Genomic DNA, 16,988 nt, shown 5'->3' with positions numbered 1-16,988 from the left:
GTGAGCTCTTTTGTGGATAACGTTGACTTTAGGCACAAAGTAATTGTCCAACTTGTCTAACACAGTCTCAAATTTATTCTCATCTCCTCTTTCGTCAAAACGAAAGGTCTTGAAAATTTGTTCCGACTCTTTCCCTAGCGAATAGAGCAGCGTACAGACCTGTACCTCTCCGGCTTCTTTATGCAGCTTCGTTGCTATCCTGAAGCGGTGAAATTGCTGGCGCCATTCCGGCCACAATTGTGGGCGAGTGAAGTCAAAGTTTTCAGGAGGTGGAAATTTCGCCATCTTCGCTTAACTTCTGACACCATGTACAATTATGTCGTAGGAATAATTCAAGGAACAATCCACTATATTTGGCTTTATTATAGAACAGTCCAGTTAGACATCAGCAACACTACTAATCAACCTGTCGGTTACTCGCGCATTGATACTCCGCCCTAGGACTCATCCCCAGACACTTAACACACCCACGATGGAACAATCCACCAACAACTAGTACCATTACAATACAAGGGGGTTTTCACACTTGGTCCCTTTCAGCCTTTTAAACGAACTCCGATCGATGACTCTTAAACGAACTCAGCCGAGCCCACCTCGGGAGGTAGTCTACGCGCGGTTCGCTTTGAAGTCTGCGGCACAGTTCGCATTATCTGTGCATTTTGAACACAAATCGCCCTGGATTCTCTTTCACATATTGCATTGTAGGCTAGCCTATTTTGTCCTACTTGACTTGCCATAACAATGTAGAAATCAGCGAACTTTGGATCACCACACCAATTATGGGTTATGATAATTATTTCAACCTGATATTGAATAATGATGAAAATGAGCAACTACATATCCCATAATCCAAAGCAGTCGCCTAAGGTCTGAGACCCCAGAGAAGGTAGGCCTACAGTGTGAACATGAAGAAAACTTGAGGCCCCATCAGAGCTGAAGTGCACCAGAAAGAGATCTGAGTCCTCTCAAAAGGGGACAAACAAAAGGGGACTCGGTTAATGTTGTACTTACATTGTGAGTTCAGTTGCTCTGGGTTAGTTATGCATCATCATCATCATCATCATCATCCATCATGTTGAAGTAATTACCATAACCTATAATTGGTGTGGTGATTTTGTTTCATAAATATATTTTTTCTTTCTGAAATTCAGCTAGGAACAAATTATTCATACCCCTGGCAAATATTGATTTAATGTTGTAAAACAATGTGGTAGAAACATGGAATCAAAAAGAGAAGCATTTTCATCTTTTTTAACATTATTATGAAAAATGACATGTCCAAAAGTATTCATACCCTTTTTAAATAATCAATGGAAACATCTTTATTTGCATTCACAGCTCTCAAAATAGTTCTTATAATACGTACCAAACTTCTCCAAGTCTCCACAATGATTCTAGACTGCACCTTTTTAGCAGCAATCCAGGTTTTGAGGCAGGATTCTTTGCCATCACTCTGGTCTTGTGCTCTTTTTAAAGGATTGAGGTCTGGACTCTAAAATGTTGATATTGTTCTCTGTTAACCATCTCTTGCCTTGTTTGGCTGTATGTTTTTGACCATTGTGTGTGTAGCACATAGACTGTAAAAAATAGGGTGTAGCACAGACATTCTCTGGTAGCACTGTTAGATTCAGTGCCACTAAGGCACCGCACATGCGCGATAATATTCCTCTTGCTTTTGCAGTCCGAGCATGGAACGTCACGTTCTTGAACTAAAGAAAATATTCGATATAACTACACATTTATAACGTCTAGAAATATCTATCGTGATAGATTTTCTACTTCTTAACTTTAAGTCTCTTATATTGCGCACCAAGAATATATTTTATTTTGTTTCAACACGAGAAGAGCTTCGGTGAGTTTATCTTATCACGTGGTGAGTTTATCTTATCACGTTTGTGAATGATATGTGAATAGTCAATCTAATGGTGAATTGGAGACAATGAAAGCTCACAAAAAAACAGTCGAAGCATTTACACATACACTACACACATACACAGACACTTTTATTTGCTGAATTTGAGTGGTAGGAGATCCACGGCGATAGAGAATGACGGGCTCTGGTGATATTAGCTTTCTAATATACTTAGAAATGAATGTTAGTTTGACAGTTAGTCGACACTTTTGGGTGAAATATGTATTATATTTACATTTTCCTTGATAATTATGGGTGTATTACCGAACCGTTCTATTCACCTTATTCCGCGTGCAAACATGGGGGCGCTAGCTTTGCCCACATTGTCTCCGAACTTCCGATTGAGCAGTACATCCATTCCGATACATTGAGATAGCAGAGCTCTATCGAGATGACTGGCATCATATATTATGGGTCATCCTAAAGTTAGGAACGTTTATTTAGGATTTTGGTGACTTAAGACATTTCTGTTATACAGCTATCTGAAGTTAGGAAAAAACTGACTTTGGAGTGGCTGTTCTGTAAGTTAGCCTCTCTATCCTCTTCTGCCGTGTTATCCCAATGAAGCTAACTAGACGTAGCTAGCCGACCGGAGGTTTAAAGACAACGTGGAATTAAAAAAAATGGGCGGGGCTGAATAAGGTGAATATACTGTCTGCTCAAGGTTGGTTAGCCGTGCTGGCTTACCAGTAATTTGTGCTAGCGATCTGCTTGTTGCAGCTGAGATGTAGCCTCCGTTTATGGCACTATTATGGTGTTATGCCTATTGATTTTTTGATTCTATAGCAAAAGTTTAAATGAGATCTCATAGAAAAGAAATGTTTGATGGTAACTGTTACACTGTTTCGTGTAGATTGTTTTTTTATACGGATAGAATATTTCAGTGGATTCCAGACGAGCTAAGATGGCGAGCCTGTCCAAGAGATTCAGCGTGTTGACCGCCCAGCCTGCTGCAGTCTGATCAACTGCAGCAAGGTTTCTTCACCATCTGCGTGAACTTCGAGCAGCGCACACGGATTACAGATAAGCGTTCCTTCCCACACAAAGAGTCCAAAGGAAACTACTTTTGAATGTTCTGTTTATACCATAAGGGACTTTTGCATTTATTTATAGTTCAAAATTTTCTTTAATACCTAAATATTCTTGATACGGTTTCAGGGAAGACGGAGGAAAATCTTCCCTGGATATTTGCGTCCAAACGGATCCATCTCAACACGACTCAACACGTTACTTCATATCCCAAGCCTATAGGTGGCACTGTTTGTTACAGAAATTGATCAAAGCTTGCGCACTGTGTAGGCCATACAACAGACAGAGTAGGCTTCGACAAAAAATGGCTAGTGCAAGGAAACCAGAATTGTTTGTGTGGACTTATAGTGAACTGTCAACTGTAAAACTAATAAACTTAATTTTTACGGTTTGTGAAGGGTGCAGTCCCGTCCCGGTCCCAGTTAGAAGTGGCCACTTCATTCGTGCTTTCTGTGATTCACGCAGCTGGGTGAAATGTATTACAACTTTTCGCCAAGAGGTGGCAGCTTAAGTCCGCTTGATACTGTAAGCCAGGTGTTTTCAACTAGTGGTCCGCGGCCCACTTGTGGTGCGTGAGGACATTGCTGGTGGTCCCTGACCATGGATTCAGTATTTGCAATGTGGAAATCAGTATTTTTCCCACTAACAATAACGGACGCAGCTCTCAACTTGGCCCGTTAAAATGTCGACGTCTAGCGACGTATTTCATGAAGACCCTTTTGGACATGTCAGTTATTTGGACCACTGGTTAGATGTAAAACTGCATTTCGTTTTAGACTATTGGTATTTAATTTGTGCATTGACAATACAGTTGAATATCATATGAACTAAAGATGACTAAAATCGTGCATATGTAGAAGAAGAAACATTCACAAAAATCCATGGCGACCTCTGTTCTGGATAGCTGTTGAAAACTGCATGGAAATGACAGGGATTGTTTTGTTTGTTAATAAATAAATAAATAAATGTAAAACTGATACCTTCTGCTTTCCCCAAATAGGCTATAATGTAGCCTACAGGTGTACATGACCTTTCATCAGTCCAGTTGCAATGGATGAACTGTGATGAACTGCCCTACTTGTGATTGTTTAGAGATTTTAAAGGTTTTATAACAATGATACAAATGTTTTGGCTAGTGCTACAAATCTATTCACCTTCGAAGCGCCAGTAGGCTGCTGTGCGGTCCGCGCACACACACACACACACACACACAGGCATGCCAAACATGCATAAACAAAATTTCAAGAGTGGGGGTGAAGTAGAAGATGGATACAAATTGATTAGTGTGATTTATGTTCGCGTCATATTTTGTACCGCTATGCGGTACATCTAGTTTTCTTTCATTTACTAAACTAAGGGAAACTGTACAAAATAAAGTGCTTATAGTTGCCATATCTTGGGTTCATCTTTTACTTATTACACGGTTCAAGAATCTAGTAATCTCAGATGTGTAGCTTTTGTCCACAACACAGCTACATGTCGTTTAATGGTCCAATGCCGCCTTTGAGATGGTTACCCCACTGGTTGAAAAACATCCCAAAATAATAATCTTCTCACCCCCACACTTGAAATGGAGGTGGTGTCATTGGGGTTTCATGCTTTTCTTTCGTAGAAGGATGCCAACGAATTTTGCCCGACTGTAGATGAGATTTCACTGGCTTTTCACTGTTTTTTTTTTTCTGTCAAAAATCATGAACTATTTTTGTTTGCTTGTTTAACAAATACTATGATTTATGTATTATTATTAAAATGTATTATTATCATTATAAATGTCAATATGCTGTTTCTAACATAAGGAAATATCATTGAATTGAAATGTGCAGCGCTATCCATAATATTTGGATAATTCCATAATATGGACAAAACGATTGCCCTGCTGGCACTGCAGGTGCAGCATAATTCGGCCAAACACAAGAGGAACCATTGGAGACGTGAAATGACTCTCTCCCGGGATGTTTCGCCACATGGACCTCAAAATTACACTTTACCTCAGAAGTGTTTCCTCAACAGCCAACTGAGTTGTGATCCGCTGCTTTGGCTCTGCTTTGGCTGCGCGTGTGGGTATTTTTTTTTTTTTATTCCATTCTCAAAATGTTTGATTTTGATGCCATTGATTTTCATTCAGATCACATTTGCTTAAAGGTCCTTTCAATCTCAGGACCACCCTACGGTGACGCACAGTGACCCAGTGATAACACAGTGACCCAGTGATAACTCTCATCCGTGCAAACACAACATATATATGCTATCACATCAATACTTTGCGGGATAGCAGGAATGTATAGCATTGGCCCCCGACATTGATAACCTTCTCAGTCCTATTCCTATCAGTACAGCTCAGCGACATGCCAGGACCAAGACTGAAATATTCTTAGACAATGCAAAATGGAAAACAGACCTGACTGAAGGTGTGGTAAATTATTGTTAAATGAGAATTGATTGGTAAATGAGAATTGCGACCCAGAAAAAAATGGGAACACTCATCCCGGCAAATGATCGATGTCTGTCTTTCTGTTGAGGCGTTAGACCAGCTAAGTTTTCCACTGAATCGGTGTAATGACAAACAGGTTCTTGGGGAAAAAAACTAGACTCTTAATGAATGAAGCATGTTAAGAGGAGGATATGAATGCACATTAGTGTGAGCTATCATACAGCTCCTTGTTCTATGCTTTTTGTTAAATAGAAGCTCTGTCATGAGAACATGTTTGTATAGCCAGCGGGTTAAAAATGTTTCTTCAGTCCTAAGCCTCTTCACAGGTCTGAAATGACAGTCTATCTGAATCACTATTACTAATAAGCAGTTGAAAGCAATTTTACAGGTGAATCAGATTTAATGAACAGCAAGGTTTCTGGAAGTGAGACCGAAGTGGATTTTGACAGAGTCAAAAAGCGTTGCGCAGAGGTGGAAACTGATTGATCGATGCGCGCACAATAAGTGAATCACAAATGCGTCGCAAGAGGCAGCGGTGGAGACGGACAGAGGCTCTCCAATTCGTTTGCAGCGCATCAGCGGGAGAGACTATACGAGGTGCAATGAGATTTATGTGGAAATTAGGCGGATTTCAGACGCATTAGTTGGACACGGCATGCACTACTATCCGATTGTAGATAAAGTTTACGAGTTGGTGCTTTGTTTCTGATGCCCATGGCATTTCTCATCCATTGAGTCTGTCGGTGAGATGCTGTGAATGGAAACATATGGCGCATGAATAGAGACGAAATTTATGAATGGGTGAGAAGCTATTTTACAGCACAAGAGGTTATTTCGTGATTAGACTAAGAGCCTGGATTGATAATATCGCAGAAAATCACCGCCTAGTAATAAGAGCGTCAGCATCTCTTTCAAGGATATTTGTGACCATTATGCACATTTTACTGTTTCATTCGTCAGTTTAAATTGTCTTAACACCTCCCCAAAAAAAACATATTCACAGGAGTACAGATTAACTAAACTGACTCGTGTAGTGTATTGCAATGGGGTGCGAATGATGGCAAGCATCAGGAATCAACTCCCGATTCTTTTTTTAAACTTCTGCTCTGAAACGGTTGGCTACATTTTATCTTAAGGCAGATGCGTATGGCACATTTTAGCAACTACTCCAGCACTGCGCGCGACTGCACGGAACAGCAATGACCGGACCGATCGGCGACTGAGTCTGGGAATCAAATACTGCATGCATTCCCTAGAAGGAAGGCTGCCCTCTGGATGCAAGTGGTACGGAGGACCGAGCTACTTGCAAGTGTCCCATGGATCGCTAGATGAAGGAAGGATGGTAGAGGGAACCGACATCCCTTTGAGGAATACTTCCTCCCGAGATGTGGGCAAAGGGGCACTCCACTTCCCCTGGGTCGCCACCACGCTGGCCAGTGTGCTTATCACCACCATTGTTGTGGACATCCTTGGCAACCTGTTGGTCATCATCTCTGTGTTCAGAAACAGGAAACTCAGGAAAGCAGGTATGAACTTACACCAGATTTACTGTCTAAACTTTATTTCCAGATGCTTTTACTACGACTGTCCATACCATAGTTTAAGGGTAGACTATGACTCTTTGACTGGTCATGCTAATGATGCTAGTACTAATATTAAAGAATGCAGCCTGTGATCAGATCAGAAGTCATTTGTTCATACTAGAGTTGAGTGGGGTAGTTGTGTCAATTTCAGTGTACTTTGCTTCGGCGTTTCACAAGATTAAATTGTGAGCTTATCACAAAAAAGTAATGTTCTGTTTTCAGCAACCTTTTCTTCTGGGAAAATTACATTGCGGTTCGAGGGAGGCACCCGAGAACAATTCATCTCTACTGCACGACCATAGGCTTAATTAGTTTCCACTTCTGGTTGAATTCAGGCCTGAAGTGTGCTGCATATGAAGTGCATCTGCTTTTGACACTCTTAAGTGCATGCCACTTCTGTAGTGCTTGTTTCTTTTTCAATCAAGTGTCCCCCCGAACAATAAAGGATATGGTCTACATAGAATAGGCAGATCATTTTGAAACATTTCTGGAAGTTGACTATAGCCATCTCTCTATTTGCATGAAACTTGCAGGCTGTCCTATATGTTTCCTTAAGAGGAGAGAGAGAATGTAGATAGAAGTAGAGACAATAGCCTATAGTCTGCAATTCGTATAATGTGATGTAATTATCAACAACAATTTATAATTCTGCTATCACAACGTGGAAATGATCTCAACTGCGGGTCCCGTGTTGAGAAGTTGAGCCAGCCATGATTAAAATGACAGCGCGTTCTCCATTTCTGTCAGCCCAGAGGATGTTTAAGCATGGTGATGCCATTGCCTTGTGTGGCGGTGCGACTTCTCATTTCCCCAGGTCCCTAACGCATGCAGCCAGCCGAGAACTGTCGGTGCTCACTGCTCACTTACTGTATGCGCAACCGTGTCCCACAGTTCGCCGCGGTCAGTGTATGCGCTTGTCATGGCTAATTGTTCTAAAAAAAGGAGCTTTGCTCTGTTTTGGTGACAGGAATATGTTTTCATGTTTTCCAGAAAAGATTAGAAGAGAGTGAGATACTTCTAGTTATTTTCGGCCTATCTTTTTTTTCTGTTTAACATCGGGTTGTTTAGATTACCACTTAAACTGAAGCCAATTTTATTTCCTATAAAAATAAGTGATCCTGAAAAAAAAAAACGGATACAAGTTAATGTCATGAGTTCTCTCCAACTTGCATCAAATGATTTGTATTGCACCCAAAGCCATTCAATCTGAGCAGCCATTCATGAAAGACTTTTGATTTGTGCAAAACTCAGAATGGATGGCAGGTTTGCAACTAATCGTCATCTTTTATTCCATGGCAGGTCTGCTTATCATCACTGTCAGGGTGGTGCTCAGCTTCTTACCAGATTTCATTTGCGTTCTATTCATTGCAACGGGTGAAATCTATTAATCAATTCATCACACACACACGCACACACACACACACACATCATCCCGCAGCAAATCAATTTTCAGTTCAGCAAATTAATTTATCAATATGCAAGCCCTTAATGTTGAAAACATGGCACTGTCTGGGGGTGATTCATCACTAAACCATGCAGTGGAGCATGGAGGGTGCCGTACAGGCACGCTCACACACAGCAGCATGTGCATTGAAGGGCCAAGCGGTCAATCAGTCAGAAAAGAACACAACCAACACAGAGGCCTGACCAGAATGGGATTGGACTCTTAATCATTAAAGATGTCCATTTGTCAGTGAAGGGGCTGACTGGGCAGGTCGGGTCAACCATGTGAGGGATCCCCTGTCACCTCTGTTTTGATTCTTAATAGAGAGATTGCAGTATAGAGTCTTGGTCTTAAACTAGTGACGTGACAACCTAAAGTGCTTGCAAGTTTGGCACTGAGTGCTAAGTGGTAAGATAATTCTTTCTCAGCCTGGACCTCACATAGTCTTTTTCCACCGACAGAGAACTGGTTCCGTTCCCGTTTGTAAACCAACATTTAAACTGTTTGGAGCATTTCGTCCAAACAAAAAATGGTTCGGCACTTTGGAATGTGGCACTTTGGTTCGGACCTTGAATCAGAAAATAGTTTGTTTCTCCTGTGAACTGGAGTGGGCATGTCATTCTACCTTTCAGAGGGGAGAAGGCTAAATGCATGAGTTTTCCGTCCATATCAACTGTTGCCATGAGTAAACAAAACTAGTCAACTAGCACTACACTACAGACATTAACCAGCATTTTTCATAGATTTCTGCCGTTTTTAATCGGACAACTGTCATATTATCCTTGCATTTATGCACATAACTCTTTGTTTATGCATATAACTTTTTGTTTATGCATATAACTCTTGTTGATGACGCATCTTATGTTCCGTTCAAAACTGGTGGAAATGTGGGCTGGTTCATTACATAGCACCACGGTTCAATCAACTCTGAACTGAACCGATTTGACAAAAAACTGTTGGTCGGCAGCACTGTTATTTTTCTGTGAACTATTCCCTCAGTGAGTTAAAAGAACAAAATAATGACGGATGTTTTTAGTGTCATGACAGCTTTTTGGGGAAATTTTTAGATCAAGGGAACATGGGCATCATGCATTTGATGACACATTCATAACCACTGAATGGTTGTTCACTAGTTCACATTCCTGAATTTGAAAAGACATAAAAGCATAATACATAAAAGCATAATAGAAGAGCATGTTTGGCGAGGTCTCTGGCCATGTCCTGAAGGGCTTTGTGGAATCGTGCCTGAGTAACACCGATGCTGCAACTTCGGCAGGTAGACTGCGAATAAATAACCTGACTGATTGAAGAAGGAGGCGTGGTAAATTCCGTCACGCTCCTCCCGAACTTACGTTTGTAAACGCCATTTTATGAAGAAACTAGAGTATGTTTCAGATAAAACTATCTCAAGGGATAATTCGCCTTAAATTGACACATCTTCACACACTTTTGTTGGTAAACTGCTGTATGTGGTGGAAAATATGGCAACATAAGATATGGCAATAACAACTGACTTGTCACAATTTCCTTTTATCTGAGAAGTATGACTTCAATTACATTTTTCTCGCCATGAGGGGTGAGCGTTTTTAATGAGTCACCCAGTGAATGTTTCATAAAACCACTAAAAACATACCCCTCACATATACCCAGTTTGGTCATATTGGAAATATTAGCTTTCTGTCCTCTACTATTGATCATTCAATGATCTACTACTGCAGGTGATTCTTCAACCAACACAAATGGTATACCAGTCAGAACTGTGTTAGGGAGTAAATTCCGCCATATACAGTGCATTGGTTGCCATTGGTTAAATTAACTCCTGTCATGGAGACTGGGTTGCTTCCTTAACTCCCCTTTGTCCTACGCACAGTCCATCCCTACCACACAGCCCCTCAATACATCATTGACATGCTTTGTGCCTGAAATATGCTAAGCATTGTATAAAACAGGCCTATATACAACCTGTTCCCCTCTTATAAACATCTCTCAGTGTAAAGAGTCTGGACATGACAATTTATTTGTTTATACTTCTTAAAAATAGTCCAGCCTTGGTATAAATATCACACTGCGTAAGCAGACCCATTGTTGCACTAATTATAAGACATATGTGTGGTTAGTGGAAGCATTAAGCCTTGAGGGCTACATTACACAGCCAGATGGGGCATCTTGTTAGAGACGGCAATGGAGAAGCTATTGTGCTGAGTCAGCCTCCTGTCCCAGGCAATGCCACTGCACTCGTTTCTAATTGCATACTGCACAGCTAATCTTGACAACAAATGGAAAAGAGAGGTGACATGTGTTGTCGTGTGAGCTATAGGGAATATATTCTCTGTCACATAGTAGTACTACAAAGTTGCATTTCTTATACTAAGGATTACACAGCAATCAGGATTAATCGGATTAGTTGGGACACATTTCATGGAAAGGCCAAAGAAATAACAAACAAACAAAGACTCTCTCTCTCTCACACACACACACACACACACACACACACACACACACACACACACACACACACACACACACAAAGAAACTATAAAACACAACATTACGCAAAACCTTAATTTCTGTGCAGAACAACTCAGTGTATCTCTGTTAAAGAAAGTTAGGTATGAATTTATAGCTAAAAGAAACTCAAGAACTCCTTTAAATTCACAGAAATGATTTCGGACATGAATGCCTGGGAAACAGGCTTCTAAATTGTCACCAGTCTGAAAGAGTCTGTAAGAGAACCATGCGTCTCCTCTTACTGGCAGGATGAGAGCATTAAAACAGTAACTCTGAGCAAACCTTATCTCTCTCTGTCCCGACTTGGATGAAGGAAAGGCCCCTTTTTTATCTTCATTGGCAGTAGGGTAGCCTATCTTTACCTTTAGTCCCTTTAGACTTCAGTGATAGTTATGGTTATTGTGTGCATGTGCTAGAGCCACAGGGAGGCAAAGATTTGATTTATCTATCCAGATAGCTGAGGTCTATGCAATAGTATGTTGCAGAGTGGTGTTTGCTATGCCCTGATTCTGATTAACTTACAATTACACAATTTAATACAATTACACCGTACTAGCTTCCCCCTTAATCTCTGCTCAGTGATATAATCTGGCAGTGGTAGTAGCAAGGAGTGTTTGCAGATGTGTGACATACCAACATAAACATTACTTACACATCAACAACAATAGGCTGTAACTTAAGAGAGGAAGCAATCTATTATGACTTGGCAGTTTATGAAAATAAATAAATAAAATAGCAGATTTAAAGCAGTCTTAAGGGTTCCTGTTATTGAAAGATCACCTGAGGCCCGAGAGCTCAGGATGTAGCCTTAACTGCCCAGAGGGTCTGACCACACTTGATTTGATTGCTGCGGCCTGCTGCTGAGGCTACTTCATAAAATTGATTTGCGGTCCTCTCTGTCTGTGTGCTTCTCGGCAGGAAATGCCTTTGTGGTGAGCCTGGCGATCGCGGACCTGCTGGTGGCTGTGTACCCCTACCCTCTTGTGCTGACAGCCATCTTCCACGACGGCTGGATCGCGGGCAGCATCCACTGCCAGATCAGCGGCTTCCTGATGGGCCTGAGCGTCATCGGCTCCATCTTCAATATCACGGGCATTGCCATCAACCGCTACTGCTACATCTGCCACAGCCTCAAGTACGACAAGCTCTTTTCCAACAAGAACACGGTTTGCTATGTGCTGCTGGTCTGGGTCCTCACCACCCTGGCCATCGTGCCCAACTGGTTCGTGGAGTCGCTGCAGTACGACCCGCGAGTCTACTCGTGCACGTTCGCCCAGTCCGTCAGCTCGCTCTACACCATCACGGTGGTGGTGGTGCACTTCATCTTGCCCATCGCCATCGTCTCGTACTGCTACCTGCGCATCTGGATCCTGGTCATCCAGGTGCGGCGCCGCGTCAAGCCCGACAGCCGGCCCAAGATAAATCCGCACGACCTGCGCAACTTCCTCACCATGTTCGTGGTGTTCGTGCTGTTCGCCGTCTGCTGGGCGCCGCTCAACCTCATCGGCCTGGCCGTCGCCATTGACCCACGCCTGGCGCAGACCATCCCGGAGTGGCTCTTCACAGCCAGCTACTTCATGGCGTACTTCAACAGCTGCTTAAACGCCGTCATCTACGGCGTGCTCAACCACAACTTCCGCAAGGAGTACAAAAGGATCATACTGGCCGTTTTCAAGTTCCAGTGTTGAATAAGCTTTTTTTTCCTATTTATTATCATTATTAACATTATTATTCCATGAGGATATTAAGAAGAGACCTGTGACCGTAGGCAGTTTTGTGTGAGATGCAATAGGAAGTGTCAGACTCACTATGAATGATGAGCACCTCCAGGTTTTACTGTCACTTTTCATTTGTCCTGGCTGATAATGCAACCCTCTCATTCTCAAGACCCGAAGTGCTTTTTGAATGATGAACTTTCCCCCTAATGGCTAAATGCATTTGATTGTGTAGCTCATATCTCATGCCTGGGTATACATTTGCACTGAAGGGTCTCATGATAGAGGTCTCATGAAGGGTCTTGGGGTCGATTTACACACTTAAGCTGGAAAGGGCCTGCTGTCCAAACTAGCACACAGAGTCATAAAGGCAATGTTTTTGAGAAGAGTTGGCACTACGGTACAGCCATACATACCAAATTGTATGAAGGAAAAAAGAGGGAAAAAAGTGAGTTTTTATCTGGGTTTACCACGTCCTTCCTTTTGAAAATTAAACTACATATCTTGGCTCTTTGCATGTTTGAATCAGGAAAAATGTGTCTCCTGATTGAATTATGGGTGACAAAGCAAAGTAACACACCAAGAGCTCTCATTATGCCCTCAAATAATTAGCTTTTGGCAGCAATTGATGTCATTTTAGAGGGTAGCGCAAGGATCGACCACTATGACACAATTTTTCTTAATCAAGCACATTCATTTGAGATGATTTCTCAAAACAATTACTATACTAATAAATATTTTATTATGTTAAGTGGGGCCTTTACTTTGTGCATACTGGAACCTTAGCAACAACTTGTAATACAGGAGTCTTTTTTTATCATGAGGACATGAGGCTGTGTAATATATTATGAGGAGAGAATATATTATGCGAAATGGATATATAAAGTATATTGTTATTCTGACAAGAGTGATATATTGTTTTAATGAGTCCCACATGTTTGAACACAAACAAGAGCTCAAATTGTCCAGTTTCATATGAATATTTGGTGATTTGTGGTGGATATTTTGTAATTCTGTTTCCAAAGCAGTTTAGTGCAGCTTTGTGGGAAGAAACAGAGATTAAAAGAAGGATGCTACTTGTTTGAAGTCCCCACTCAGGCACCCACCATATGTATTAAATGATCCATGAATGTTTTACAAATTTGAAGGCACAAGGAATGTTAAAGTAAATTATTTTTTAATGAATATAACTTATGTTTTTCATTTTCAAATTACTGAAGTTTACCTCAGAAAACTGTCAGAAATGGACTCTATTGGATCTTATTTCAAGAGTTTAATCGGAGTAGGCTGATTGATGTCTTTGTTATTTCCAGCTTTTTGCACATTGTCATTAACAGGATGCGGGGTATTATATTTATGAGAATCATATTTTTTTATAAATCTACAATGCAGAACTAAATTATGGATGTAATATATGAGAAGTATCACACAATTTAAGGACAATATTAAAAAGTACACTGTGCCATTCATAACAAAAGAAAGGGAAAAAAAATAATAAAAAAGAATCATGACAATTTTCATTGTGACTCCATTCAAGAGTGTTTTTTTTAAATATATAAATAGCATTGGAATATTACAACAGTATTTCCAATGTAACACAGATCAGAGGGCCCCAGTGTAAAAACCATCTCATTTTTGATATCTGTCTAGAAACAGTGACCGGTAGACAGGAATTAACTGGTGTGAGTTGGATAATAAAAATGATGGCACTGGTGGCGTACACGTACTAGATTCAGAGCAATTAAAGAAAACTTATTTTAGCCATAATTGTAACAAAAGATAAAAATAGTTACATTTCAAATGAAAGCCTTTCGATTTTATTTGCCCCTTCTGATCCCCTGATGTGATTACAACAGATTAGCGACATTAGCAACAGCATCAGTTTCAGCAGGTTGATTAGTGTTTGTGTACTTCTACCACTTCGAAGGATAGTGGGGGTCACAAGTCACTGGCACTGTTATTTTGGGGGTCGCGGGCTGAAATGTTCGGGAACCCTTGCAATAGAATAAGTAGGGCTGGAGAGAAATCGTAGCCTGACGAGCTAGACCCACATTAAAATGTAGGGTCTGGGCACTCACCGTTCGCAGTGCTCAGTCCGAGGGGCTGGATAATCAGTTGTCTTTCAAATTCCCTCTGCACGCAATAGGACAGCGGCAGCGCTATGAGTCCCATGCGTTTCCCACCAGCGGAGCTAGTTGGCTAGTTCAAACGTTTGTTAACTTAATAAAAGCTTAACTCATGTCACACTGTTCGCCAACAGCAACATCCATCTTATCTGTTTTCAAGTAGCAGGGAATTCAAGCCAAACCGTTGCAACTCAATCATTCCATCAATCATTATGTTAAGCCCACCTAACGACTCTATACACGATTTCATTGGCCTGATTGAGTTTCGATTTCTGGAGCTCACAAGCCAACGGAGAGTTGCTAGATTAGCCCTGGCAGCAAATGTAATTTGCTGCCGCTAGGGGCGCGTCTAGATTTCTAGGCTAGAGAAATCGATCAGTAGTCACAGAACATAGCCCAGGGCCCCTTAGGAGGAGCCAGTGACACTGTGCGTCATCCGGTGCAGTGATGTCGGGAAGCATTACAGGAAGCAAGCCGCGACGTGACATGTCCTGGGGGTCGCATGAGGCAGACGGTTCAGAAAGTCCCCCGCTTGCCATGGTGGGTCATGTCTGCAGGTGCCACACAAGGGTAGGACTGCACCCCCACACACACACACACCAGATGCTGGGGTCAGATGCAGAGTTCATGACGGCCAAAAAATGGAGGTCCCATTGCTTATAGCATTGCAAAGCAGAGGATAAGAAGTGCACCTGTCAGGAAGGATAACTGTTACAAGTGGCTTCTGTGGCCTAATGGTCATACAATGAAAAGAAAGCTGGGAGGAAACACAATGAGGAGGTATTTATGGATATCCTAGCTACTCTAATGTCTCATTAAGCTGAGGAAATGGGGTTACAAACAAATTTCCAATGTGTGATATGCAAAATAGTCCTATGAGAGCTGTTTGAGAATATCTCAATCAGCCAGAATTCAGTAAAGAAGAAGTAATGGCCATATCCATGCTCTGCTGCTCATTTACGGGATGTACTGTATAGTCTCTGGATGTCGTTCTGTTAGAGTGTTCAGATTGCTTACACTATTAGAGAGCACTTTTATCGCCCATAGTCACTCACGCTGCTGAGGGCTAATCTCAGCATGCCAGTGTGTGAGTCAGCCACACCATAAGCAGGACAATAAAAGGACCTCTGGCTATGGTCTGTAAAACGTCCAATAACATGTAAAAGCCACCCACACGTGTGTACACACACACACACACACACACACACACACACACACACACACACACACACACACACACACACACACACACACACACGTCAGGGGCATTAAACCACAGGCCGTGGCCTGGTCAGAGGCTGGCTGCCATGAACTCCTACTGAACTGAGCTCATGGCTTCTTAACATGCGCTGCCACCGATCGCAGTGGCTGGGGTGGAAGAGGAGGACGAGGAGGAAATGTGATCAATCCACCAGGGCCACATGAGATGTGCCACGCGAGATTCAGGTGCCCCATGCATCGCTCTCAGCATCTCCTCCATCATGTGCCTGTGAGCTCCCCACTGCTCAATTACAGCAGCTTCAGACAGACAGATCAGGCAAAGCCATAGTCTCTCTGTACACAAACAGTCAGGAGGTACTAACGTCGAAATGTTGTCTCTTATGTTGGCACATTAAAATGAAATCTGAAGTTTAAACATTTGTGTTGCTACGGTAAACTCCTCTCTGTCAGGAGATACTGTATGCTAAAGAGAGATGGTAGATAAATGTGATACACTAAGGTCTGGTAGTAGATGCTCTGTATGTATACTTTCATAGGCTCAGCATAAAACTTTAGCTGACTCTTGCAACTTGCAACCAGCAGACACAGGGAAAGTCCTGCAATTGACCTTTCCAGTGCTGTGAGATCACATGGAAACTTTTAATGGAAAGTCGTGCTTGCACACATTTCAGTAGAAATCTCCTGTAACTCCCGACAGCCATTTAAGCATGTAATCCTGTTAGAGTTAATGCTTATGGTTCATCAGAGAATACAGTTGGAAATGATCAGTCATTATCACTGATGCAGATTACATTAACATAGCTGTTTCACATCAAACCAAACACAGCGTGTCTCAGTTCAACATGTAAAGTCATGTGAATGGACTGTACATTGGCTCCGCCAGCCGTAATCCTCTACGCACTCTGCGTACATTTTTTCACCGTTTTATTTGTGAAATCATTCAATATTACAACAATAAAAATAGCTTGTGTAATATTGAAACATGCTTCGCGCACAAACTGGTTAAGGAATGAAGTAGG

General features: G+C 41.7%; 1 protein-coding gene across 1 annotated transcript; it reads left to right on the top strand.

Annotated features, from left to right (window-relative positions):
- The first annotated feature begins 5,920 nt into the window (after positions 1 to 5,920).
- mtnr1al (melatonin receptor type 1A like) lies at positions 5,921 to 12,822 on the top strand. Its single transcript, XM_048231065.1, has 3 exons — positions 5,921 to 6,173; positions 6,509 to 6,898; positions 11,826 to 12,822. The coding sequence occupies exons 1-3, from the start codon at positions 6,170 to 6,172 to the stop codon at positions 12,593 to 12,595; spliced, it is 1,164 nt and encodes a 387-aa protein (XP_048087022.1). The 5' UTR covers positions 5,921 to 6,169; the 3' UTR covers positions 12,596 to 12,822.
- The last annotated feature ends 4,166 nt before the right edge of the window (positions 12,823 to 16,988 follow it).

Source organism: Alosa alosa, chromosome 21, assembly GCF_017589495.1.
Source record: "Alosa alosa isolate M-15738 ecotype Scorff River chromosome 21, AALO_Geno_1.1, whole genome shotgun sequence".
NCBI classification, from domain to species: domain Eukaryota; kingdom Metazoa; phylum Chordata; class Actinopteri; order Clupeiformes; family Clupeidae; genus Alosa; species Alosa alosa.
The sequence above is the reverse complement of the archived record's forward strand: the minus strand, read 5'-3'. Positions and strand labels throughout refer to the sequence as shown.

Coding starts and splice junctions, on each gene's coding strand:
- mtnr1al (XM_048231065.1), top strand. Junction 6,899..11,825: donor CAGGAAACTCAGGAAAGCAG/GTATGAACTTAC, acceptor GCTTCTCGGCAG/GAAATGCCTTTGTGGTGAGC.